The 23,714-nt window shown below is 38.1% G+C and overlaps 3 protein-coding genes across 7 annotated transcripts; 1 reads left to right on the top strand and 2 right to left on the bottom strand.

Moving 5' to 3' along the window:
• Positions 1–944: 944 nt before the first annotated feature.
• On the bottom strand, positions 945–4,507 carry LOC112177142 (MDIS1-interacting receptor like kinase 2). 2 transcript variants are annotated; one of them, XM_040511844.1, is made up of 3 exons: positions 3,960–4,503; positions 1,578–3,668; positions 945–1,448 (listed from the first exon to the last, which is right to left on the bottom strand). In XM_040511844.1, the coding sequence occupies exons 1-3, from the start codon at positions 4,324–4,326 to the stop codon at positions 1,102–1,104; spliced, it is 2,805 nt and encodes a 934-aa protein (XP_040367778.1). In that variant the 5' UTR covers positions 4,327–4,503; the 3' UTR covers positions 945–1,101. The 2 variants fall into 2 exon arrangements, with proteins under 2 accessions (XP_040367778.1, XP_024171125.2); XM_024315357.2 differs by having other exon boundaries at positions 1,578–4,507.
• Positions 4,508–5,927: 1,420 nt separating this feature from the next.
• LOC112179347 (serine/arginine-rich splicing factor SC35) lies at positions 5,928–9,495 on the bottom strand. 3 transcript variants are annotated; one of them, XR_002927727.2, is made up of 9 exons: positions 9,319–9,495; positions 9,065–9,223; positions 8,911–8,977; positions 8,708–8,788; positions 7,413–7,610; positions 7,146–7,323; positions 6,879–7,044; positions 6,358–6,632; positions 5,928–6,268 (listed from the first exon to the last, which is right to left on the bottom strand). XR_002927727.2 is itself a non-coding variant. In XM_024317744.2 (7 exons), exons 1-7 carry the CDS (start codon positions 9,392–9,394, stop codon positions 7,039–7,041), a joined length of 765 nt encoding a protein of 254 aa, XP_024173512.1. In that variant the 5' UTR covers positions 9,395–9,495; the 3' UTR covers positions 6,735–7,038. The 3 variants fall into 3 exon arrangements, 2 of the variants coding, with proteins under 2 accessions (XP_024173512.1, XP_024173513.1); XM_024317744.2 differs by lacking the exons at positions 5,928–6,268; positions 6,358–6,632 and having other exon boundaries at positions 6,735–7,044; XM_024317745.2 differs by lacking the exons at positions 5,928–6,268; positions 6,358–6,632 and having other exon boundaries at positions 6,735–7,044; positions 8,708–8,782.
• Positions 9,496–10,843: 1,348 nt separating this feature from the next.
• On the top strand, positions 10,844–15,618 carry LOC112175115 (sugar transport protein 5). 2 transcript variants are annotated; one of them, XM_024312781.2, is made up of 5 exons: positions 10,844–11,534; positions 12,828–13,044; positions 13,574–13,893; positions 14,222–14,854; positions 14,926–15,618. In XM_024312781.2, the coding sequence occupies exons 2-5, from the start codon at positions 12,906–12,908 to the stop codon at positions 15,340–15,342; spliced, it is 1,509 nt and encodes a 502-aa protein (XP_024168549.2). In that variant the 5' UTR covers positions 10,844–11,534; positions 12,828–12,905; the 3' UTR covers positions 15,343–15,618. The 2 variants fall into 2 exon arrangements, with proteins under 2 accessions (XP_024168549.2, XP_040366462.1); XM_040510528.1 differs by lacking the exon at positions 10,844–11,534 and adding an exon at positions 11,584–11,943.
• Positions 15,619–23,714: the final 8,096 nt, after the last annotated feature.

Genomic DNA, 23,714 nt, shown 5'->3' with positions numbered 1-23,714 from the left:
CAGGCTTTTGGGAATTTTACCTGTCAGACGATTGCTATTTGCAGTGAAATGACGCCCACCTTGGCAGAGATTTGGACTTTTGGAGGCAATGACCAGTCAAATTGTTTCTGGAAACTCTTAGCACAACCAGATTCTTGAGATTCCCTATCACATGAGGAATGGAGCTGGAGACTTGGTTGTCCCGAATGTATAGAACCTCTAACTTGCTTAAATTACCAATTGACAACGGAAGAGGACCAGTGAGGCGATTTTCTATGAGACTAAGAACAAGAAGAGATTTAAGCTGACCTATTTCTTGAGGAATTGACCCATTCAACTGATTTTTATTGAGCTTTAGGGTATGAAGGTTTATCAGGAAACCAATTTCTTGTGGGATTCTCCCGGACAACTGATTATTGGAGAGATCAAGGTACATGAGTTTGGAGAGAGAACTGATTTGTGGGGGAATGACACCAAATAGCTTATTTATGCTGAGGTCAATGTGTTCTAGATTTGGCAAGGGCGAGAATGAAAATTCATGTAGTGTACCTTGTATACCAGAATCGGTAAGGTTTATTCTGCTGATACTTCCAGCAGCATTGCATGAAATACCGGTCCAAAAACACGGGATTGCATTTGCTTTTTGATCTCTGGAAGAATTAGTGGCAATGGGAAGGTAAGTCCATGAGGTCAGAATATGCGGTTGGGTTTGATTTTGAAAGCTGGCTTTCCATTTTAGAAGAGCATTGGTTTCTGCAGAAGCAGAAGCAAATTTTGGTGATGAAATCAAATGAACATACAGGGTAAGGCAAGCTACAGAGCATCCCTGAAAGGCACTAGTGGCGTTTATTTTTTACATTATTTTGAAGAGGACAAATCAAATAATGATACTCCAAAGCATTGGGAGTCAACAATATAAATCCAGTCTACATATTAATACTAGCACAGTCTACCAAAATTACATATCTAGAAACTTTACTACATTTGTGTTGCATGTACAACAATATGCCAGTTGGTTGAATACAAGATTAAGTCTATACCAAGATAAATCTCACTTAATTGGTAGCTGCACAACTAGCCTATACAAAGAAGAACCAAGTTCAGATTCTGCTCACTAAATAATCAAACACAGATTGAGCCTTGTATTAGTCCAACTCTGTCTGAGAGATCGATTTGCATTGTTATAAACTGAGAAACGTCATACATGGTAGGCCTGAACTGTGGATTTGGATGTAAGCATGCGACTGCTACCATTAAGACAGTAAGAAGTTCTTCCAGAATTTTACCCATGGGAGGTTCAAGGCGGTCGTCCCACACATCTTCTGGCAATTTTCCTTCCCTGATTGCAGCTTGTGACAACAAAGACCTGATTAGACCACTCGGGTACTTCCCGTTCATCACTTCAATTGCCAATACTCCGAAGCTGTACACATCACATTTCTCAGTCACCTTCAATGTATAAGCAAGCTCTGCCAAAAAGGGTAAACACTGGAAGTTATGAACTTATGATATACAGCGGACAATGATTTAGACACATTGGGACATATTATGTTATGAAATGATGGATTCATATTTGACATTTGGATGAATTATGTTACCTGGTGCTAAATATCCGAATGTGCCTGCGACAGCAGTCCAGTTAGTTGCACCGAGCTGTAGCAGCTTAGCACTTCCAAAGTCTGAAATGCAAGCCTCATACTCGGCATCTAGCAAAATGTTCTTGCTGGTTATGTCCCGATGAACAATTGGTGGCGATACATCAGAGTGCATGTATGATAAGCCATGAGCAACACCTTTGATGATATTCACCCTCTTGCTCCAATCCAATTCCTTGGCTGCTTCTTCATTGCACAAGATTGAGAACAAGCTACCCCTTTCTAGGTACTCATAAACCAAAAGTGAGTGTCGTGGATGTGAACAAGAGCCATAAAATTTCACAATGTTCCGGTGGCGTATCTCAGTCAATGCCATCACCTCGTTTAAGAACTCTTTTTCAAAGCACCTCTCACCATCACATTGAGTAGTATGGAGTTTCTTTACAGCAACCAAGTCATCAGATGGAAGCTTTGCCTTGTAAACGCTTCCAGTGCCTCCCTTCCCAATGCAATAAGCATCATCAAAATCCTCAGTTGCTTTTGCAATTTCTTCATACAACAATTTTCCTTCAAAAATCGACATTGAACGAAGTTCAAATTCTTTAGGGTGCAAGTCCTCTTCATCTGTTTTTTGACAATTCTTTTTTCTTCTGTAAGTGATATAAATTCCACAGAAAACAAGTATAAGTACTCCTACCACAGGTGGGATTACCAAGCACACGACTTTGTAACCAATGTTCGAGCTGTGCTTCTTTTTGCCAGGAGTCTTAGTGCAGGGCTGTAGACCTGTAGCATTGCCACACAGACTTGGATTCCCTTGCAATGCTTCTATAGGAGCTTCTTGAAATGCTTTGTTTTCTGGAATCGGACCCCATAATCGATTGTATGATATGTCAACAAACTCCAAGCCACGAAGGTCAGCAAAAGCCTGGGGAACAATACCAGAGAGGTTATTGTGGGACAGATTCAGTGTCAACAAGCTTTCCAAATTACAAAACTCCTTCGGTATCTCTTGACTAAGAAAGTTATGACTCAAATCTAGCACAGACAGCTGCTTCAACTGACCCAACTTGGTTGGGGTTCCATGGCTCAACTCGTTGTTGCTCAAGTTCAGGTGGTGCAGTTTCACTAGGTTCCCCAGACTACTAGGAATTGACTGGCTCAAGTTGTTTTTGGACAGGTCAAGAAACTCAAGGTCAGTCAGTGATCCAAGTTCTTGAGGTATAGTACCAGAAAGTTGATTGTCGTTCAGTATAAGCCTCTCCAAAAAGGTCAACTTTCCTAGTCCCAAAGGGATTTTCCCAACTAAATGATTTGAAGAAAGATTAAGCACATGTAGTTGAGTCAAATTACCAATCTCAGGTGGAATGGAACCTGTTATGTTGTTACCTGCAATCTCAAGATCTGTTAGCTGCAGAGACTTGCCCCATTTCTCCGAAATTTCACCATAAAAATTATTGTCACTTAGATTTATGTAATTCAAGTTTGGATATTCACCAAAATCTTCAGATATATTTCCAGTGAATTGGTTCCCATCAAGACGGACTCTATACAAGGTTGTGCAGTTTCTCAAGCTTTCAGGCATTCGACCTATGAGACGATTTCCATTAGCTGTAAACGATGCAAGCACTCCACATTTGCAGAGATTCTGTGGTAAATGACCAGTCAAATTGTTTCTAGCAACTCTTAGCACAGTCAAGTTCATAAGATCTCCTATCACTTGAGGAATGGAACCAGAGAGTTTGTTGTCGCGGATGTATAGAACCTTTAACCTGCTCAAGTTACCAATTGACATGGGAATAGGACCACTGAGTTGATTTTCACAGACATTTAGAACAAGAAGAGACTTCAAGCTTCCAATATTTTCCGGAATTGGGCCTGAAAGATTGTTCCGATGCAGTTTGAGTGCAGTAAGGTGTCTCAGGTCACATATGGAATCCGGGATACTTCCAGAAAAGTTGTTGGTGTGAAGGCTTAGATTGCTGAGAGATGCCAACTTCCCTATCTCCAAGGGAATGGAGCCAACAAATATGTTCTCAAACATGTATAGTACTTTTAGCTTTCTTAAGTTCCCGAAAGTTTGTGGGATCTGACCTGTAAGTTTGTTGGTATTCAAGTAAAGCTCCACCAACTCTGGAAAATTGCCCATTTCTAAAGGAACTGAACTAGTAAGAAAGTTCCTACCCAGATTCAAGTAAGCAAGACTGCTAAGGTTTCCGAAAGAAGCAGGAATTGAACCATTCAACATGTTATCAGATAAATCAAGATACACTAGTTTGGAGAGTTGATTGATTTCAGGTGGAATGGTACTAAAGATTGAGTTCATGCTGAGATCAAAGTGCTGAAGGTTCGGGAAGGAGGAAAATGAAAATTGGTGAAGCGTACCTTGTAAACCCGACTTAGTAAGGTTTATTGTGGTGACACTCTTGGCATTGTTGCAAGAAATGGCAAACCAAGTGCATGGACTTGTGTCATATGGGAAGTGCTGAGCACTCCATGAAGTTGGACTTGTTGCATTTGTTAAGTGCTGAGCACTCCATGAAGTTAGGAGTGATTGAGGGTCTTGAAGGCTGGTTTTCCATTGGAGAAGAGCATCAACTTCATCAGTAGAAACAGTAGCTGAAGCAACATATTTGGAAGACGAAACGAAAACAACAGACATGATGAGGAACGAAAGAAAGCCTAGTTTCTGAAAGATTGATGCTCCCATGGTGCTTGTAATGGTATAACACCTGACCAGAATTAGCAACATTCTTCCATTTTCTGTTAAGAGTATGTTTGTCTAAGAATTTTAAGAGGATTTGAGGAACCTGAAAAGTCTTCTGTTGTTGTTCTATGAATATCTTCTTACAAGTCCATGTTTGAGGGAGGTACCAGTCAGATTTCTTATCTCAAATATTTTTTCCCAATAGTTTTCTGCTCTACAAATAGAAAATCAAAACCTCTTTCTCGTGCAGAAAATCAAAGCATTTTATTTTCAGATCCTCTAGTAGAATCGTAATTACGCATAAAATAGAGACACCCATATATATATATATATATATATATATATATATATATATATATATATATATATATTCACGCAAGTATTGGATAAGCGGTCCACAAATGGCATGCTGCACGCGGGTAAAGATTTTACAAAATTATGGTTTCTCAAATACGGAGATTTGGATCGTCGCCTGGATTTTGATTTGGTATCAATTATCTAATTATTTGTTCTTGTTGGTTGGTTAGATGTCGATTACTCTTTGCTCCTTGCTTGGGTCTATGACATCACAGACCTGACTTATGCATTTTGGTGAACTTCGTCTTCTAAAAAAATAAAAAATTCGTCTTTTTTCTTATGTTTGAGCTCTTTATTTTCTAAAACTATATACTGAGAAAAAAAAAATCACCTTATATATAAGGATTAAATATAAAAAGGTGAAACACACACTTCTCATTTTATGATCCACTCTTTTTCTCTTTTAAAATGAATTTCACTCTCGAATGTTGTCTTTACAAAAAAAAAAAATTAATAATAATAAATTAATTAAGGTACTAAGAATGAAAATTTGAATCGTATAATAAAAAATTAGAAAGTGTAAACTTTACTCTCACAAGTTTTGTTGATCATAAGGGGAAAAGAGTGCCCTGACATTATTCTTTTAATAAAAAATATTCTTTTGTGAGATTGAAATAGGCAATCGAACTCTAACCTAATTGTCTTATTCTCTCTCAGCATCATAGCCAGGTCGCTTATCAAATCCAAATTTAGCTATGTGATCAAGAGTGTTAATAAAACTTCGGATGCCGATTTCCCCTAAACAGTGTGAACAAGAGAATAAGACATCCCATATGAGAAAGACCTTCTGGATGAAAGGTATTACAGTTAGCAAGTACACAATAATTTAGCAGCACAGGATCAGCAGAATTGTCACATATCTAACAAAATCTCACTGGGATTCAGCTGCAAGCGTTAGGTCAGTGACTACTTCAGCGGCACGTTTAGGTGAATAATTTATCAACTTTGTATCCTGACCAAGTCACTCTATCAATCAACCAAAGTTGATGATGATGACCAAGTCAATTCTATTTGACTCGGGGCATAAAATTCCAAGTGGAAAAGGCCGAGTAAGCCCTTCCAGAGGAGATGAATTTCTTTCAAACCAGACAATAAATGAGGCAACCCAGTGATTGATCTCCGAAAATCATGCACTCTCACATTTCATCAACTTCCTTTAATATCCAACAAGCTATATGGGCTATTACCAGCACTCATGCACGCAAGATGGGCTACAACATCCATATATCAAGAACCAAAAGAAGACCAATAAAGAGAAGAGAACTGGATTAAGGAAATGTACAGCTATATATTCAATAAATTATTATACATGGTTACCTTGCGGTATTAGAATAACTTTCACACAGCATAACACTTCATTTTGCAGCGTGCATTTGAAAAATTGTGCAGTATTTTTCTATGTATATAATCCTGCCCCATTCATGGCATGACTCGCAATTATAGACCAAACCTATAATTGCAGGGGCAGCCAGCCAGAGTTAGGCCCACTCCCCTAAAACCCACCCCTCTTTTCCAAAAATAAAACAAAAATGACATTTTCATATAAACTGCATCAGCTACATGCAATGGCACCTGAATTCCGACCAAGTTTAGGCAACCACAGCATCGAGAGTTCCTTTGCAGGATCAAACTTTTAAAATCAATAAAGCAAAAGAAGGGTGATCAGGGAAAAACCAAGAACCCATTGATATAAGCTGAAAATTGAGTTTTTACCCTTACCGAAAGAGTTTCATCAAAGCAAAACAGCTAAGACCAGACTGCAATCAGCATGAACATGAATTGACATCTACCATATCTGTGGCAAAATAGCACCACCAGCAATGTTCACTCCTCCCAAACATCACCAACCAGAGTTTCATCAAAGCAAAACAGGTAAGACCCGACTTCATTCAGCATCAACATGACACATTGACATCTACCATTTCCGTAGTTAAAATAGCACCAACAGCTAGCTAGTACAGCATCTCTTCAATCAGCAATGTTCACGAACATCACTAAATAAGGCCAGTATATGGACATCATGAGTATATGATAAAAGCACATAAAATCTCAATATTGGCACAAGCCACAAATTTAAAATAGGAGAAACCAAACCAAGCACACAAGCTAAAAAGTTACAATTTTAAATATTAATACGAAGACTCCCCAGTCATGAAAACTACAGCAAACACTTATAATGTACCAGCCGATAAAGCAGAATACAAAAGCTACCATCAAACTTAATGAGTTAAGAAACTCACTAGTCCAACAAAGAAATGTTTTAACCTTCAACAAAACTGCAGGGCAGTCAAATGCAAACATTCAACATGTTGATCGTACATGAAACTCAACTTTCCAAGGATGTAAACAGAAGGTCTCAAGACATGGATAGAACCCCAGGTCACATGATAAGCAAACCCATCATTCCTGCAGCACAAAAATTCCAAGTAAACAACTCATGCAGATACTGATTATTCAATAATAAGTTGCAAATTGACAAGGTTCATGTGCGTGGTTTATGAGCTCACATCAGCATCAGATTTACGAGGACTTAGAGAATCTTCACGCCGAGCCTGTGGTGAGACATCTTTGGGGGTAGGAGAGCGGTCATTACGATGGCGTGCATCAGGACTCTCACTCCTTGGAGGTGTCCTACGAGGAGAGAGGCTCCTTCGAGATTTAGAGCTAGGCCGAGCAGGTGAGACACTTGAAATAAAAATATTACAAATAACACATTAGTAAGGCACAATAGTTCGTAAAACAAGACTGCATTGGGGAGAGGCAGGATTCTGTACCTTCCATAGGACCGGCTCCGACTACGCCGCTCGTCATCATATTTGCTCCTTTTACGATTATCAGGACTTGCACTGCGGCTCCTGCTTCTGTAGCGATGCTCTCTTTCACTCCTATGGTGCCTGTCACGGTCATATCTGTCCCTACTTCGACTGCGACTTCTCCTCTTGTAATCCCTATCCTTATATTCATCTCGATACCTAAAAAGTAAAGAATCAGATGCTGTGCACTAGTTTCTACAAATAGACTATCGCAGATAATCAGCAATATTTGGACAATGCCATCTCACTACTACAGCCCTACAAGTTTTCACCAGGCACAGAAGATACTACAAAGACAGTAGCGATAGCAATGAAACTACATCTAATTCATATCATCTTAACAAGTAGATGGAAACCTGGGAACCATTGAGTATTATAAAAAAAATAATAATAATAATAATAATAAAAATAAAAAACTCAATACTGAAAAAACTCCAAGCGAAGACAGCTGTCCAGTTGAATAGTCGAAAGAAGGAAACCAAACACAGACATCATCGACATCATGCAGCATAAACATGAAAGTAGAACTCCTCATCCAGCCATTCAAAGAATGCAAAAATAAAAAATATGTTTGGGATCCAAGGAAGTAGGCATTCCAAATACTGGGGAAAAAAAAAATAATGAGACCAACTGAGCCCTGCTAAAGAGGCTTTTGATCCTCTTCCTTATGCTGGGGCACCATAACAACAAGACAACGGTAATTCATGCAACCAACACTAAGAAAAAGAAATGGGGACCCAAGATCTTGGTATAAGACCCTTGAAAAAACAAAATTACATAATCCTCCCAAACAAAAAGATAAGGATTAAATAAAAATAACAACAAAAAAACACGAATTTGATAATCTAAGCTGCTAGACCCTATGCTGTAGGTAAGCCACAACCATCAAACTGCTACATATGTACATCCACAACCATCAAGTAGTAAAAGAGTACTAATGCCCAAATGTACTATAACAAACAGTGGACTGGTCCACGATAAATTCTTCACTAACATATAACTTTATCAGGAGGTAACTCCAAGTAGAAGTGCAGTGATGCTAAAGAATCAGTAACTACAAATCAGATCAAAAGTCTGATACTTTCCTTTTTCTTTTTTCTTTTTTATTTATCAAATAAGCGCAGAAGATCAGCAATCCCAACCTACTACAGAAAACAGCAATGTGTTTCATTCTTTAGCATTCTTCAGCATGTTTACACAATGACAGACTACACCATTTTATGTCCACCCAAATTCAGCCCAAGAAAGAACCTCACCTTGGACGAGGGCTACGGCTTCTTGACCTGCTGCTTTTCAACTTGGAGGAAGATTCACTTATCTTTCCCTTGTGACTGGAGCTTGGAAACAGAACACAAACACTTCAAATTAATAAAAACAGCAACAATCCCAACCAAAATCCATAACCAAAATCGACACGAAACCCAGCACAAAATATCATAAGAGATATCGAAAAACTTACATCCTCTCAGCATTTGGACCATACTTAGCAAACTGAACCATAATCTCTCTCCCATCCACAACTCTCCCTGAAACCAAAAACACCTCAATTCATCAAAATCACAAAACCTTATCTTCTTCCACTCAAAACCTTTCGAGATCAGTAACCATCTCACCGTCGAGCTTATCCACGGCCTTGGCCGCCTCATCCTGATACTTATACCGCACAAAAGCGAAGCCGCGCGAATCGCCGGTCCTCCGGTCTCGGGGGATAAACACGTCGACGACCTTCCCGTACTTATCAAACAGCGGGAACAGATCGTCGGCGGTGGTTCCTGCAAAAGCCACATAGAAAGATCAGGTCATCGGACAAAAATTAGGGTTTTGACAAAAAGGAGTGGAATTTTAGGGATTAGGAGGGGGCAATTACGGAAAGTGATGTTGAGAACAAGGAGCGAGTAGGTGTCTCTGATGTCCGGCGGTCCAGATCGTCCGAAGTGCGACATGGCTGTGAGGGTCTGAGAGGGTTTGTGAGAATCTGCGGCGGAGGAAGCTTAGCGGGGCTAGGGTTTCGAATTTGAGGTGGGGATTAAGCGAAGTAGTAGTACAGTGGAGGCTGGAGGGCTTTAACATATTTGGCGCTATCTTGACGGATATGCCCCTGTGTGGTTTGTCTATTTACGGTGATGCTGCTTTGTTTTACTTTCCAGCCCCACCTGGTAAAGCGGTGTGGAAGTTTCGTCTGCTTTCCCGCCAATACGGAACTAGAAAAAGAAAATATTCGCGACAAATTTTATTCACACGTCTCTAAATAGTAAATAATTAAATATATATTCTTTTTTTCGTACATTGAATATCAGATTTTATAAGTATGTTAAATAGAGAGATTTGTATTAAAAATAATTAAAAAAAGTGTGAATATACTATGCTGTTTTAGAACTCCTCTACCTGAACGACATGAATGAATATGCAACTTTTTAACTTCTTCTCACACATTGATACACTTGAAAAATCCAAAATGGTGTAACGGCATGCGACAGATCAGGCTGAAATGCACAAATTACATATTCCATTTTCAAATTAACATTTCCCAGTATCACCGAATTGCAAGCTCTCTCGATAAACGACTTTAATTGCAACTTACAAGCCCTTACTAATAATTGTGAGAGCTGTCAACCGTCTGATCTCAATCGAACGGTGACTGACCAAATGATATTTGGTCAGTAGGTGACCATGTGAACGGGGCCGTATGCAATCAGTCATGATCACCTGGTCACCTACTGACCAAATAATACCTGGTCACCTACTGACCAAATATTATTTGGTCAGTCACCGTTCGATTGACATCGGACGGTTGACAGCTAAGTGATGAAATCTAAGATGAGAGCTGTCAACCGTCCGATGTCAATCGAACGGTGACTGACCAAATGATATTTGGTCAGTAGGTGACCAGGTGATCATGACTGTAATTGCATAACAACAGCAACCCCTTCCTCACTACTTTCACCATGTATATGTCTAAAAGTAGTAAACTTTACTGCTGATGTCCACACGTACTTTAGTAGTATAATCATATTTGTTTTGGAAATATCATATATAATTGCTCATAAAGTATTCGACAACAGTACAACACACACAAATAACCAATCGTGATTGGTAAAAAAAAATTTTTTTTTTTTTTTTTTGAAGATAGAAAGAAACTTTTATTCCTTAAATAAAAAATACAAGAATAAGACTGAGGTGTGAGCTCAGGAACTTCCAAGAACATAGGAAGGTGCGAGTTACTCATAGCCCTAGCATGATAATCGGTCAAAAGCTATATCGCTATCGATAATTGATATGAGACAAGGAGGTCCATCCTCTGACCATAAGATTCGCCCACTTTCCAGGCCTACATAATTAGCAATAGGGTGCAGCTTTATTCGATTCACACCGCGTATGACGGATGGAAGCGATATGAAAAAGAAGTATATACGCCACAATAACTTCCTTAGCCGCATAACATCTATCCTCCTCATTTACCAATTGCATTGCTTCAAGACAATCTGTCTCAACCTTCATTCTGACCAACCTCCTCTCCGCCCAAGCTCCAACCCCATTTTACTAGCCAAGAGCTCCGTCACCACCGATGAAAGTTGTTGCTGAAAGCGCTACCCTAATGCGGCTTTCATTACTCCAAAATCATCCAGAATAATGGCCCCAGCTTCCTAACACCAATACGAACACACGCAGCCCCATCACTTTTGAGCTTAAACTTCCCTGAATTAGGGGGAAACCATCTCTTCACAGTAGCTCTTCCACAATGCCTATTCCCAGCAACCCCACTTCCAGCTGTCCTCACCAAGCCTCATTGACTCCTTTTAAATAGTTCACCCAATTCTCAAAGATAACACAAGGTTGCACTTACAGTTCCCTTATGATAACAATTATTTCGTTCATGCCAATCCATCCATAATGGAATAGCTAAGAGCTCAAGCTCTTCCTCACATAAAGATTTCATAGCATGCTCAAGAAATTGAATAGAAGTTGGAAACTAACAGGATGAATTTAGAGAGAAAGCCTGCCCTTTCCAACACAGCAACACACCGACCACAACTCCAAGTTGCGTGTATAGGCGACTACATCCCTTGTTGACAGCAGAAGCAGGTACAATTGGGTGATACACTTCCATTGCAAATTCTCCATGCACCGGATTAACCCCATTCTAGAATGTTCACAAAAAATGAAGTATTTGTGGGGGGCACTTTAAGCTTCCATAGACGCTTCCAATAATTCCAAGAAGCTTGAACAAGATTAATTAATTAGCAGCTGCATCCCTAGCTTCTTGTCGAGCCAACCAATACCCACTCTGACCGCATATCTACCATAGGTATGTCAAATACACACATCCGGCCTTAGTGACAATAAACACAGTAGAAATTTTAAGGATCGCTTCTCGCTTCTCCTCAGTGAACATTTGCTCCATGGCCAACAAAGAAAAGTCCTGGCCACCTGCATCGATCAGTGATCAAATGAGATACTCTTTAAGTCCCACGGAATACCAACTCTCCGATTGGTAATCACTCCTTAAGGAATAGTTACTATCATTCTTTAGGAATGATTCCTTCATTAAATCGCTTGCAGGGTAAAAGTACAATTTTTCTAAAATTTTGAAGCTAGAAAATACAAAATTGATAATGCATGACTACTGTTTAGGCTGTTCTATTTAGGTTTTTTTCTCTCTTTTTTCCCTTAGGCATAAGGCGTGAGGTAAACTCGAAAGCTCTAAATTTGAAGCTTAGGCATTTGTAACAGTAGAATATGTGAGGTTTGAAGGCAATCAAATGAAAGACTTCACTTACAATTCGATGAGTATGAAAGGAGTGGCTTGGGGGAAAGCTTTGCTATTACCAGAAAAAGCTAGGGTTCCATTACATTTTCATAGGAATTCATTTCTGATCCAAACAATAGGACAAATTAAGATACAAGGGCATCATTATATAAGTGGGGAAATTTAAAACCAGAAACTTCTTACTGCTATTGGTATCCACTTGGTTTAGATTTTGCTTTATTGAGAATATGTGTATCTAAGAATTAGACCTCTGCATTATGCATAAATGCAGATGGATCTTTTTTTTTGCCCCACGTGCTTGCCACGTCATCATTATTTACGGAGCCGTCACAAAAAAAATACAGAAGTACATCGTAGATATCAAAATATGACTTCACGAATCTTGTAGGTAAGTCTAGATATCAAATTAGCCTCAACACTAAAGTTGAGGGGCTGATGGTGAATTTAACCCTTATTAGGTATATATATGTACATGCAGTCATGCACACATGTTAACTGTTATAGGAAGGTTTCCTTTTTTGGTATGCTTACACACACTAAATTGCAAGATGTGCAACGCTATTAACTCGTCTCCTTCATTGACCTCAACTTGACTACGCCAAATTCAGGTTCGTACGTAGACTTTTGGGTTCGGAGAAAAACTAGAAGAAAAAAGACCAGGAGATCAAGAGAACAGAGCGCTCGAAATGCCGGTGGAAGGCATTGCCGTTGACATCAAGCCAGTCACCGGCATCAACAATGGAAAGATAACGCTGTCAGTGGTGATTACCTGCATTGTGGCTGCGTCTTGCGGCCTCATATATGGCTACGACATCGGAATTTCAGGTGCGTTTCTGTTTTAAATGATTTAATCAGTGGGGTGGTTTTCTTTAATTCCAATGTTCGAATTGAATTAGCTGGGAGATGTCGTACGTAACTACTTGTAAAGTAGTAACGAACACCAAAATCCTAAAACTAACAATTAAACAAGAAAGGGGAAGAGGTGGTTCCATACTTCCATTTTTTACAGAAGCCAATAAATATTTCATAAATCATTGTCAAAGTTAAGCTGAAAGATCAAACTTTACCTATTAAGAAAAGAAGATGAGCATTGTCAGCTGTGGGTATCATATACTGCTCTAGCAGTCTAGTCTAATAGTCTAATGCATTATCTTTTGGTCAGCGCGCGGTCAGTTGTACGTTAAAAATTTGGAGATTTTCCTACTTATCGAGTATATATGACCTAATGTAATGATTTCTATCATTGAACTTTTACCAACAAAGAGATGCTACATTAGAAAATAAAAACCAAGAAAATAAATGACGTTGCTATTGATAGCTATGAGACTAACCATGATAATTGCAATCTTCACAGGAGGTGTGACCACAATGGTACCATTCCTTAGCAAATTCTTTCCGTCAGTGCTGAAGAAGGCATCAGAGACCAAACCAAACATATACTGCGTGTTTGATAGTCAGCTTTTGACATCATTCACATCCTCTCTCTACATAGCCGGTTTGGCCACATCGCTTGTGGCAAGCCGTCTCACCAAGATTCTAGGCCGAAGGAACATCATGCTCTTAGGTGGTTCTACCTTCCTTGTTGGGTCTGCTTTAAATGGTGGAGCTGTTAATGTTGCAATGCTCATCTTGGGTCGTATCATGCTAGGGTTTGGAGTTGGTTTCACGAACCAAGTAAGTCTAGCTACAAACCTAGCTACAGACTCTGTCATTATAAGGATATGCATGAACATAATCTACCGTACTCAATTAAACTCTCTGGCTCTCTGCACCATAACTTTTCATGGGTTACACCCAAACTATTTTCCCGCTAATCCATATTCTCACTCGCCCTCCATTTTTGCCCTTGAAAGTTGTATTACATGTTGTACATAAAATTTTAGATAACAATTAGATAGTAATTAAAATTAATGTAGATCAATAGAGATATTCTAATTGTATAATACAGATCAAACGAAGGTTGCTTTCTCCATTTAATTACTAATAATGCTACAATGTCCAGTCTGCTCCCATCTACCTCTCCGAAGTCGCACCACCAAAATGGCGCGGAGCCTTCAGCACCGGCTTCCAGTTCTTCATCGGAATCGGCGTCCTGGCCTCCAGCTGCATAAACTTCGCCGCCGCCAAGCACGAACACGGCTGGCGTTTCTCCCTCGGCCTCGCCGTAGTCCCCGCTGCCATAATGACCCTTGGCGCCATCTTCATTTCGGATTCCCCCTCGAGCCTAGTCGAACGCAACAAGCTCGAGCAAGCGAAGAAAGCCCTAATAAACATCCGAGGCAAAGACACAGACATCGAACCAGAGCTGGCGCTTCTCATTAAAAATAGTGAAATTGCCAAAGCTATCAACGAAGAGCCTTTTGTGACTATATTTCAGAGGCAGTACAGGCCTCAACTTGTGATCGGAATGATTGCCATTCCGTTTTTTCATCAAATGTCTGGGATCAACGCCGTTGCGTTTTACGCACCGGTGCTGTTTCAGTCTGTAGGGTTGGGAAACGATTCTGCTCTGATTGCGGCGATCATACTCGGAATGGTTAATATCCTTTCAATTCTTGTGTCTACTTATGCGGTTGATCGGTGTGGGAGGAGATTTTTGTTGATGGAAGCTGGTATCCAAATGATCATTACTGAGGTACGTAGGCAAATGTAATTTTCATTTCTAATTTTGAACCAGAATGTATAAATTGGTCTTTTCGTGTATAGGTTGCGGTGGCTATTGTTCTAGCACTAACAACAGGTACTGACGGCACCAAGCGTATCTCAAAGGGCTATGCCATACTAGTCCTGGTGTTGATGTGTTTCTATGCTGCTGCTTTTGCTTGGTCATGGGGTCCTTTGAACTGGCTCATACCAATTGAGATATTCCCCATGAAGATTCGACCCACAGGCCAGAGCATCGGGATTGCTGTGAACTTTGCAGCTACATTTTTGGTGTCCCAAACCTTCTTGTCAACGTTGTGCCATTTCAAATATGGCACATTCCTGTTCTATGGAGGTTGGATATTCATCATGACCATTTTTGTTGTACTATTCTTGCCGGAGACTAAAGGGATACCACTGGAGTCGATGCATACAGTGTGGGAGAAGCACTGGTATTGGCGTCGGTTTGTTCTGGGTTAACCCGTGGGCGCTATCAATCATGAATATTAGTACTGCGTTCTAGATCCGAACAGATGTGATAATGTACTTTTCTTAAGTTCCACTTCATTTGTCACATCATTTGCTTACTGAAATTGGTGACTCTAGAATTGTGGCAACATAGCCATTTTCAAGTAGATGTACATTGATGTCGCAGTTTTATAACAACTATTAACGTGGATGTATGACGTATATTCCAAATAACAGATTTTTGGTGGGATATATAACATAAATCAACGAAAGCAGCCATAGTAAAAGCCACATGCCAATTGGAGTTGACGATGTTTAAGGGAGTGTAAAAATGTCATGCATAAATAATAAATTGACATAATAAAGTGATATATTTATAATGGATGTGAGTAATTAAAGTGTGGAATGACTCTAAGTTTGAGTACTATTTACATGTTTGATTGTGATATTATTAAGCGGTACATATGTTCCAAGCTTACCGTCAATCCACTCAGATATTAATAACACTTCAAGTAGGACATCTATGTAAAGTATCGACTTATATGTACATTTGAGTCATGCACTCATGCATAAAGTCATAAAGATATATAAAGTGAAGCTGCATTATGGGATTCATGTGGGACTCATGTGGCTGGCCCCGAAATCTTGTCATAGTGACCAATGAAAATGTATGATGTACATTATGAGATTTTGTTTTCTATGAATAGTAGTGATTCTCTATGACCATCATATATATTAATCTTTTTTTTGTCTCACTGTTAGTCCAAGCTAAAGACTCCAATTGCATCATTTAAACCCTTGTTGCCACAAAACCTGTACAAGATGCCTCTATCTATACGATTTCTATTACGTTTTGCTAAGACAATGCGAGAAGAAAAACCATTGATGGTGACCATTGATTTTGGTGTCTTTGGATATGAACAAGACACTTATCTTAACAAAGATGACATCATTGAATTTTGTTCGATGGAACCACTCTCTACTGTTTGCATGACAATTTACATGAGGTTAGGCTAGAACCACGATTTTTAAGTATCTACTTCATTCGAAATTGTTAGTATTATCTATTAAGATGTTAATTGTTGGCTTTGTTTTGCTTAAGACATCTATATATGGTCATCATTAAAGAAAGATCATAAGGATAACTTGTATGGATTTGCAGATCCATCTTCCTTCTCTCATGATTTTGGTAAACGAGATGAAAGATCGTTTGCATTGTTAGTAAGATTAGAGAGCTTTAAGGAACAACAATTGATTTTTGCTCCTTACAATTTTGGGTAAGTTAATCTAAAATGTCCATGTTTAATTTCATTTATTGTTGTGTGTGACAATAAAGAGCTGTAGAATTAATTTGTTTCATGTAGGTTTCATTGAGTTATCGCTGTAATTGACGCAGTGAGATTGATAACTAGGTTTACTAGCAATAAACCTAACAAAAGGGTTCTGGAGTCCACCAGAGAGAAAAGAGAAAATTCTCTATTTTATTGATTAAAAGTTGAAAGATAGGTTTGCAGCCGTTTAAGGTTGCTTATATATGAGAAAAGAAACCCTAGGGCGACTAACAATGAAACCCTAAAGCCCACGGATTGAAACAAAACAAATCCAAAATAAACTAGAAAACCTAAAATAAAAAGAATGTAAAACTAGCCTAAAAATATTAAATCACAAATAGGATAATTAAGACGATACATTTTGGCCTAAATCTGATAGGGCTCACTAAAGTGAGTCTTGAAGATCTCGTCGTTCCCATTCTGGAAATGTATCATGCGTCTCAAACAGACATTCTAGCCAAAAGTTAGTCAAATCTGATTTAAAATCAAAACCTGACTTTTCACACGAGAAACCTCAAAAGTCCAAAACCAAATTTTCTTGGATATTGCAGCGGCTAGTAACCTCATTATGCGTGAATTACCTATTTTCCAATCACTCTTCTTAATTCCACGCCACTTCTTTATTTTTCTAATTTTCCGGCTAAACCAGGCTCATTCTCGTCCTACATCATTCTCCTCCACTATGAAAGAACTCGCCCTCGAGTTCCTCTTGAATAAAGGACAAGAATAGGTAGACAAAAGACTCGAGAAAAAATTAGACAATTGAACCTGGGGATTATTGGCCGGATCTTCTGCATATTTTGATGGCACAATCATGAACCCAACACCATAAATAAGTCTGTCATATGCATTTTGGCTTTCATAGGCAACCTCAGTAGATTTTTCTTGGCTCTCAAGGTTGCATTCTTGAATGACATCGGGTTCTGAATGATTTATTTCAGGATCCAAGACTTCATCAATACAAATAACCATGTCTTCATGAGCAATTTCAGCTTTAACATCTTCTTGATCATCATGGATGATTTCTTGTGGAGCTTCTTCCGTTAGAAAATTTTCTGGCTTTTCTTCAGATAAACTAATAATCTCAACGGACAAAGAAAACTCTTTGGACTTTAACTTCTTCTCAAAAATCGCAGGAGGGTAATTCTTGATCAAAAAATCTCTAGGCAGAAATTTTTCGCTAAGAAGACCTTTCATCTTCCGCCATGTCCGAACACGCTCTTTTCCTTGCCTCTGACGAGACCTCTGTAACTTATCCCACCAATAAGCAGCATCTTTCTTCAGCTTCTGAGAAACCATCTTAGCCTGCTTGTATTCTGGAACCTCCATGATCTCAAAGAATCTGTCCACCTGAAGCTGCCAATCCAAATAATCTTCTACACCCAAGTTGCCTGAAAAGAAAGGAATCTCAGCCTTGACTTTGTAATCCTGGTCAGCTTGTCCTTGGTGTTCATGTTGCACAATTTCTTCTTCAGACTCAGATTCTGAAGTATTAACAACAACTTCACCACGTGGAGCCCTAACTCGCTGGCCTCCTTCCCCGCCTCTATTCCGATTATTGTTGTTGTTGTTGTTGTTGTTACTCTCACCCAACAATCCACGAATTTCTCCAATCTGATTATTCATGGAATTGATGGCAGCGGTAAACGCTGTTGTAAGAGCTTCAATATCTGATTTCGTAACTTCACCCATTGCTACTAAGGAAAATAAAAGAGACAGGGAAGACCTGCTCTGATACCACCTGACGCAGTCGGATTGATAACTAGGTTTACCAGCAATAAACCTAACAAAAGGGTTCTGGAGTCCACCAAAGAGAAAAGAGAAAATTTTCTATTTTATTGATTAAAAGTTGAAAGATAGGTTTGCAGCCTTTTAAGGTTGCTTATATATGGGAAAAGAAACCCTAGGGCGACTAACAATGAAACCCTAGAGCCCACAGATTAAAACAAAACAAATCCAAAATAAACTAGAAAACCTAAAATAAAAAGAATGTAAAACTAGCCTTAAAATATTAAATTACGAATCGGATAATTAAGACGATACATTTTGGCCTAAATCTGATAGGGCTCACTAAAGTGAGTCTTGAAGAGCTCGTCGTTCCCATTCTGGAAAGGTATCATGCGTCTCAAACGGACATTCTGGCCAAAAGTTAGTCAAATCTGATTCAAAATCAAAACCTGACTTTTCACACGAGAAACCTCAAAAGTCCAAAACCAAATTTTCTTGGATATTGTAGCGGCTAGTAACCTCATTATGCGTGAATTACCTATTTTCCAATCACTCTTCTTAATTCCACGCTGCTTCTTTATTTTTCTAATTTTCCGGCTAAACCAGGCCCATTCTCATCCTACATCAGTAATTAATCCTTATAATGATCGATATTGTGTATTACTTGGACTCTCTTAATCCTGTTGACATGGACCATGGATTAAAGGGTGTTATAGACGTGTACGTAATTCTCTTACTTTATTATTTGAGATTTCATTTGGTTTTGACACAATATTCTTAGTGTATGATGTGTTCATATACACGTGTGTAGCGCTCTAATAGGGTGTTTAATGCCCAAAAAGGAAGGAACCGAAAAAAATGCTATTTGGAAAATCATACAAGTAATCTGTTCAAATTATGACCTCCATATTGACTGTTGTAGTTTCAGTTCAGTTTTTAAGCTGAAGTCCCTTAGACTAATACACCGCTCTGTTTCTCTATCTCTCTTTTTCCAAGCGTTTGTTTCTTTCAGTTTCAGATGTGTTGTTGCAGCACCTGACTGTTGAATCTATTATTGTTATTGTTAGCAAATGCAAATGTGAGATTGATAATAAATGCCAAAATATGCATGGATCATGTTATATAATTGATTTATATAGTTTGTTGCTTATATGTGGAATGATCAATTGACAGGAGATGTTCCATTAATGATGTTTGGAAAGTGTTTATACAAGTACACACACCTTACAAGAGAATCTTCTTCCTGAATTGCTATTTATCTTACTTGTTTGTGATTAGGAATATGCCCCCTATTATGATGATTTGTCACACCCCGTTGATTGTGCTATAAAGCAGCCAAATCCAATGGCTGATCATCACCATCTCTCTGCATGTCTATCTTTAACTCATTATCAGGAGAGAGAGAAAATAATGATCTACCTTCTTTTTGGTATTCCATCTATTTGTCTATCTCTATCTCATCTCTATCTCATATAATGATATGCTTAGACCAACTCCAACAGGTTCCTCATATTTTGAATTTTCTCTACTTTAGGAAAAAATGAGCCTCTTTTGCTCCAACAGATTCCCTATAACTATCTCTATTTTAGGGAAAGTGAGGAAAGAGAAAACAAAATTCCCTATATTTACAGCAATCTCTAAAATTTTAAGGAAGAATATAGAGATTTTAGAGATTGCTGTAAAATAGGGAATTTGTTGGAGTTTGAGGAGAAAAATATGCTAAAGTTTTGACTTGTGCTTCCCTATTATATAGAAATTATAGGGAAGCTGTTGGAGTTGCTCTTACTTATTACAATTTACTAAACTAAACTTTGTAGTATCCTACTCAAACTGGAAAAGTGGAATGTGGATATTATGTAATGAGATTCATGAAAGCAATCATTGAAGATCCAACCATATTAACAAGAAGCAAGGTTAGCTCTTAAATGATCAGACTAGCTAGCATAATTACTATTGCAATTAAAAATTATTTCTATGTTGGTTTTGGTAAAAATAACAAGACTATTGTACATGCTTGCTGGTATTACTTGTGGAAATAAGAATAAAAGAAAATTTATTGCTATATATTGATTGTTGTTGTAGTTCAACAACAAAAGTTACAATTAAGAAGAGATAGATGATGTTCCAGTAGAGTGGACTGACCTTGTTGAAACACTACTCCAAGATGATATAGAATAGTTTGTTTAGTATATTTTGCAAAGTATTTATTAAGCTGAGTTTTTGTGCATGCCTATGTAAGTTTTAGATCAGCTAGCTTTTTGTAAGCACTAGAAGTACATGTAATTTGTTCTCACCGTGACTCGCGGTTAGTGTGTATTTTGGATGGCACGAGGCTTTGGGATAATTTGTACACATTGCTTGGAATCTCCATGACAAAAATAGTGCTTCCTAATAGTTAATAGATGTCACACCCCAAACTCGGGGTATGACTTAAGGGGTTCTCAAGCAAGAGATATTTAGAATAAGACCAAAACACAAAATTTAAAGTGTAACCTTAAGGCAGGTACAGTTCAACTTAGGGGATTTACTAAAAATTCATTGTGTGCAGAAATGACTTGAAATTTTCTAGAATGAAAGCTGATATAACAAGATACAACATACTAAAATTTGTAGCTAATTGGATTCGGGAAGTAAGGGAAAAGATGGATGCAAATAGACTGAACTGTCAGGTTTTGGGAAAATATAGTAGCAGCAAAGTCAACTTAGAAAATTCACCAAAATTTCATTGCAAGTCCAAATGACAAGAAATCAGTTTTGGAACGAGCAGTTGAATGATTCAGATAGAGGTTCAAATCTGGACCAAAAATCAGAGAATACATACAAAATGCTTAAACTTTTCAAATAGCAGACCAAACATGAAACTTTCCAAATCCTTTTATAACTAACATAAGAGAAATATGTCAAAAATTTAGGACATCTGGAGATCAGTAAGTAGGATAACACAGAGCTCGAAGTTAACAGATCAGTAGCTTTCTCAGAAATTAAGCGAAGCTGTTTTTAATCTCAATACGAAGTTTTAAATTTAAAAGTTGCTTTATTTTGGTAAAAATTACTTTGTGAGAAACCTTGAAGGGTATACTTTGATACAATTGAGTTTCATAAGAGAGAAAACCTTGTAGAGAACTCAAACAATGGAAGGGAAAAAACAAGCTGCAAAACTAACGAAATTTCTGAAAAGTACACTTGAACTTATAACTTGATAGGCACAACAAAAGACAAGCATACAAGCGTAATGTATAGCTACTGGACACCAAAGATACGTAGGATTACTACAAGGTTACAATGAACATTACAACCCGATTTGGTTGTTCACATCCCAGGTAAGTAGAACCTAAAGCTTCCTCAAGTACGTACCAATGATATTAATTCAAATGTACAGCAACCTAGCCTTCGGAAGAACTTCCCAAATTATAAACAAAGTTCACCCACAATCTCTCCAAGTCAAGAGGATTTTCCACGTAGCAATGCCACCAAAAATTAGCTTTAGACCAGAAACTATCTACAAATAGAGTGAGCCACCTGAAAAGGTTTTGAGGAAGACGGGGTGAGCATAAACGACGCCCAGTAGGGGTTGTTTTTAAAGAGAAATGAGATTTTATTTGTCTAAAGAATCTGTCTATACCATCATAAAACGGTTTCAATAAAAGCTCAGTTTGCATAAGGAAAAAGGGATCAACAAACTCACAAACCTTATACACATTAGCTGAAAACTATAAAACCTTGTCACAAGGTATGAAAGAGTTTTTTAGACAATAGAAGAAACAAACATTCATTGAGAAACATCTCTCTAACTTTCCAAATCAAAACAGAAGTCATTTTGTAAAATCAGCAATTGGAAGGGAGTGTAGCATACCTTATCATACATTATCATATACGGTCATAACTCATTGCATTTACGCCCTCACAAGGGGCTTCCCAGGGGAACTTGGGTCATTGTGCCCATAATAATTCAAAGCTCACGGGTCATTATGCCCGAGCATTCACAATCATCATCCAAGCTACATACTCACCACTTTCATAACTCAAACATGCAACTATACTTTAGATTTAGAAACATAACTTTACTAGCTTTTAAATTTTCAAACTCGAAGAAGCAAATAAGTTATTGCATGCAACCTTGGAGTGTGAAAACAAAGCATGCAAATAGAGCATGCATGCAGTTGCATCTGATTAACAAAGAAGCAAACTGGGCACTACAAGAATAAATCGCAAAATAAAGTACCTCTTTTTTTTTTCACTCAATATCGAAAAAGTAAAATTGTGCAATACCAAGTGATCAATGCATTCAAGCAATGAAACTACTGAGTTTAACAAAATCACCAAATGAAATTCCTTTAAGAGAAACAAAACCCCAATAGCTTGAAAACAATTTTTCCCCTACCTCAAGCTTATTAGGTGGCTTTTGCAGTATCATGGGCCTCAACAACTTGCTCCAATTGATCTCCCCCTTGCTTATCTTTCATGTTTGTTGTCAAAGACTTTATGCTATCAATTTCTTAACATTTTGACATATTCGAATTGGAAAAGAAGGTGTATAGATGAACTCGAAATGTGCTAATTGCTGATTTCTCAGCAACCACTACTCAAACTAACCTACAGACCTCAATACATATCCAATTGAGCTGATTTTGGATATGTTATAGACGAGACGGTGATTAACAACTTTGGTGAAGGAAGTTTTTCGATCTAAGGCTTGGATCTAGGTATATTAAGGCATGCAAAACGACTCACGAACATGAGTAAGAGAATACTGAAAAAGGAAGGAATGAGGCTTAAATATCGATCATCTCAGAAATCAGATGGAACTATCGGTGTATAAGTATTTTTCTGTAAGGTCAAGAATGGGCTGGGCTTAGTAACATTTGGATAACATTTCTAAACTTGAGAAAATCATTACTTAAGGAAAGCCCAAATATAGAGAAAAGTAAATAGTTTAAATTAAAAATTAAGATGACACTTCATAACTAATTTTAGCAAATAAAACTTGGCACAAACTAAAGTTCCTCAAATGTCAAAAACTACTTGTTGACGTAAAAAGAATTTTGGGGTATTACAATAGAGGACATTTATCTGCCCTTTTTTTTTAAATTGCATGCTATTTAGAGGCTAAATAAAGCCTATTTGGAGATCAAGCAATTGTGAGGCGAATCTGAATATTCATTGATTTACTATTTAATTATCAAGATATTTGATAATTAATGGTGATTTGCTTGGTTGTCAAGACTGTGCGAGGCGGGAAGATTATGCAAGCCATCAAGAGCGCGAACAGTTTGGGTAGGAATCAATCATCTTGATTGCAATCATCAAAGAAAGTATGATTATATA

This window comes from Rosa chinensis, chromosome 7 (assembly GCF_002994745.2).
Source record: "Rosa chinensis cultivar Old Blush chromosome 7, RchiOBHm-V2, whole genome shotgun sequence".
Taxonomy (NCBI): domain Eukaryota; kingdom Viridiplantae; phylum Streptophyta; class Magnoliopsida; order Rosales; family Rosaceae; genus Rosa; species Rosa chinensis.
Note: the sequence above shows the minus strand (reverse complement) of the source record. Positions and strands in the feature narration are given on the sequence as shown.

What these genes read in the sequence shown, in the direction of transcription:
- LOC112177142 (XM_024315357.2), bottom strand. Translation starts at nt 4,326, where the DNA reads ATGTTGCTAATTCTGGTCAGGTGTTATACCATTACAAGCACCATGGGA. An exon ending in ATTCGGATATTTAGCACCAG is followed by an intron (nt 1,449 to 1,577) that starts GTAACATAATTC and finishes CCTTTTTGGCAG; the next exon opens with AGCTTGCTTATACATTGAAG.
- LOC112179347 (XM_024317744.2), bottom strand. Translation starts at nt 9,394, where the DNA reads ATGTCGCACTTCGGACGATCTGGACCGCCGGACATCAGAGACACCTAC. An exon ending in TGTTCTCAACATCACTTTCC is followed by an intron (nt 9,224 to 9,318) that starts GTAATTGCCCCC and finishes TGGCTTTTGCAG; the next exon opens with GAACCACCGCCGACGATCTG. An exon ending in CGGAGCCGGTCCTATGGAAG is followed by an intron (nt 7,324 to 7,412) that starts GTACAGAATCCT and finishes TTTTATTTCAAG; the next exon opens with TGTCTCACCTGCTCGGCCTA.
- LOC112175115 (XM_024312781.2), top strand. Translation starts at nt 12,906, where the DNA reads ATGCCGGTGGAAGGCATTGCCGTTGACATCAAGCCAGTCACCGGCATC. An exon ending in CTACGACATCGGAATTTCAG is followed by an intron (nt 13,045 to 13,573) that starts GTGCGTTTCTGT and finishes CAATCTTCACAG; the next exon opens with GAGGTGTGACCACAATGGTA. An exon ending in TCCAAATGATCATTACTGAG is followed by an intron (nt 14,855 to 14,925) that starts GTACGTAGGCAA and finishes TTTCGTGTATAG; the next exon opens with GTTGCGGTGGCTATTGTTCT.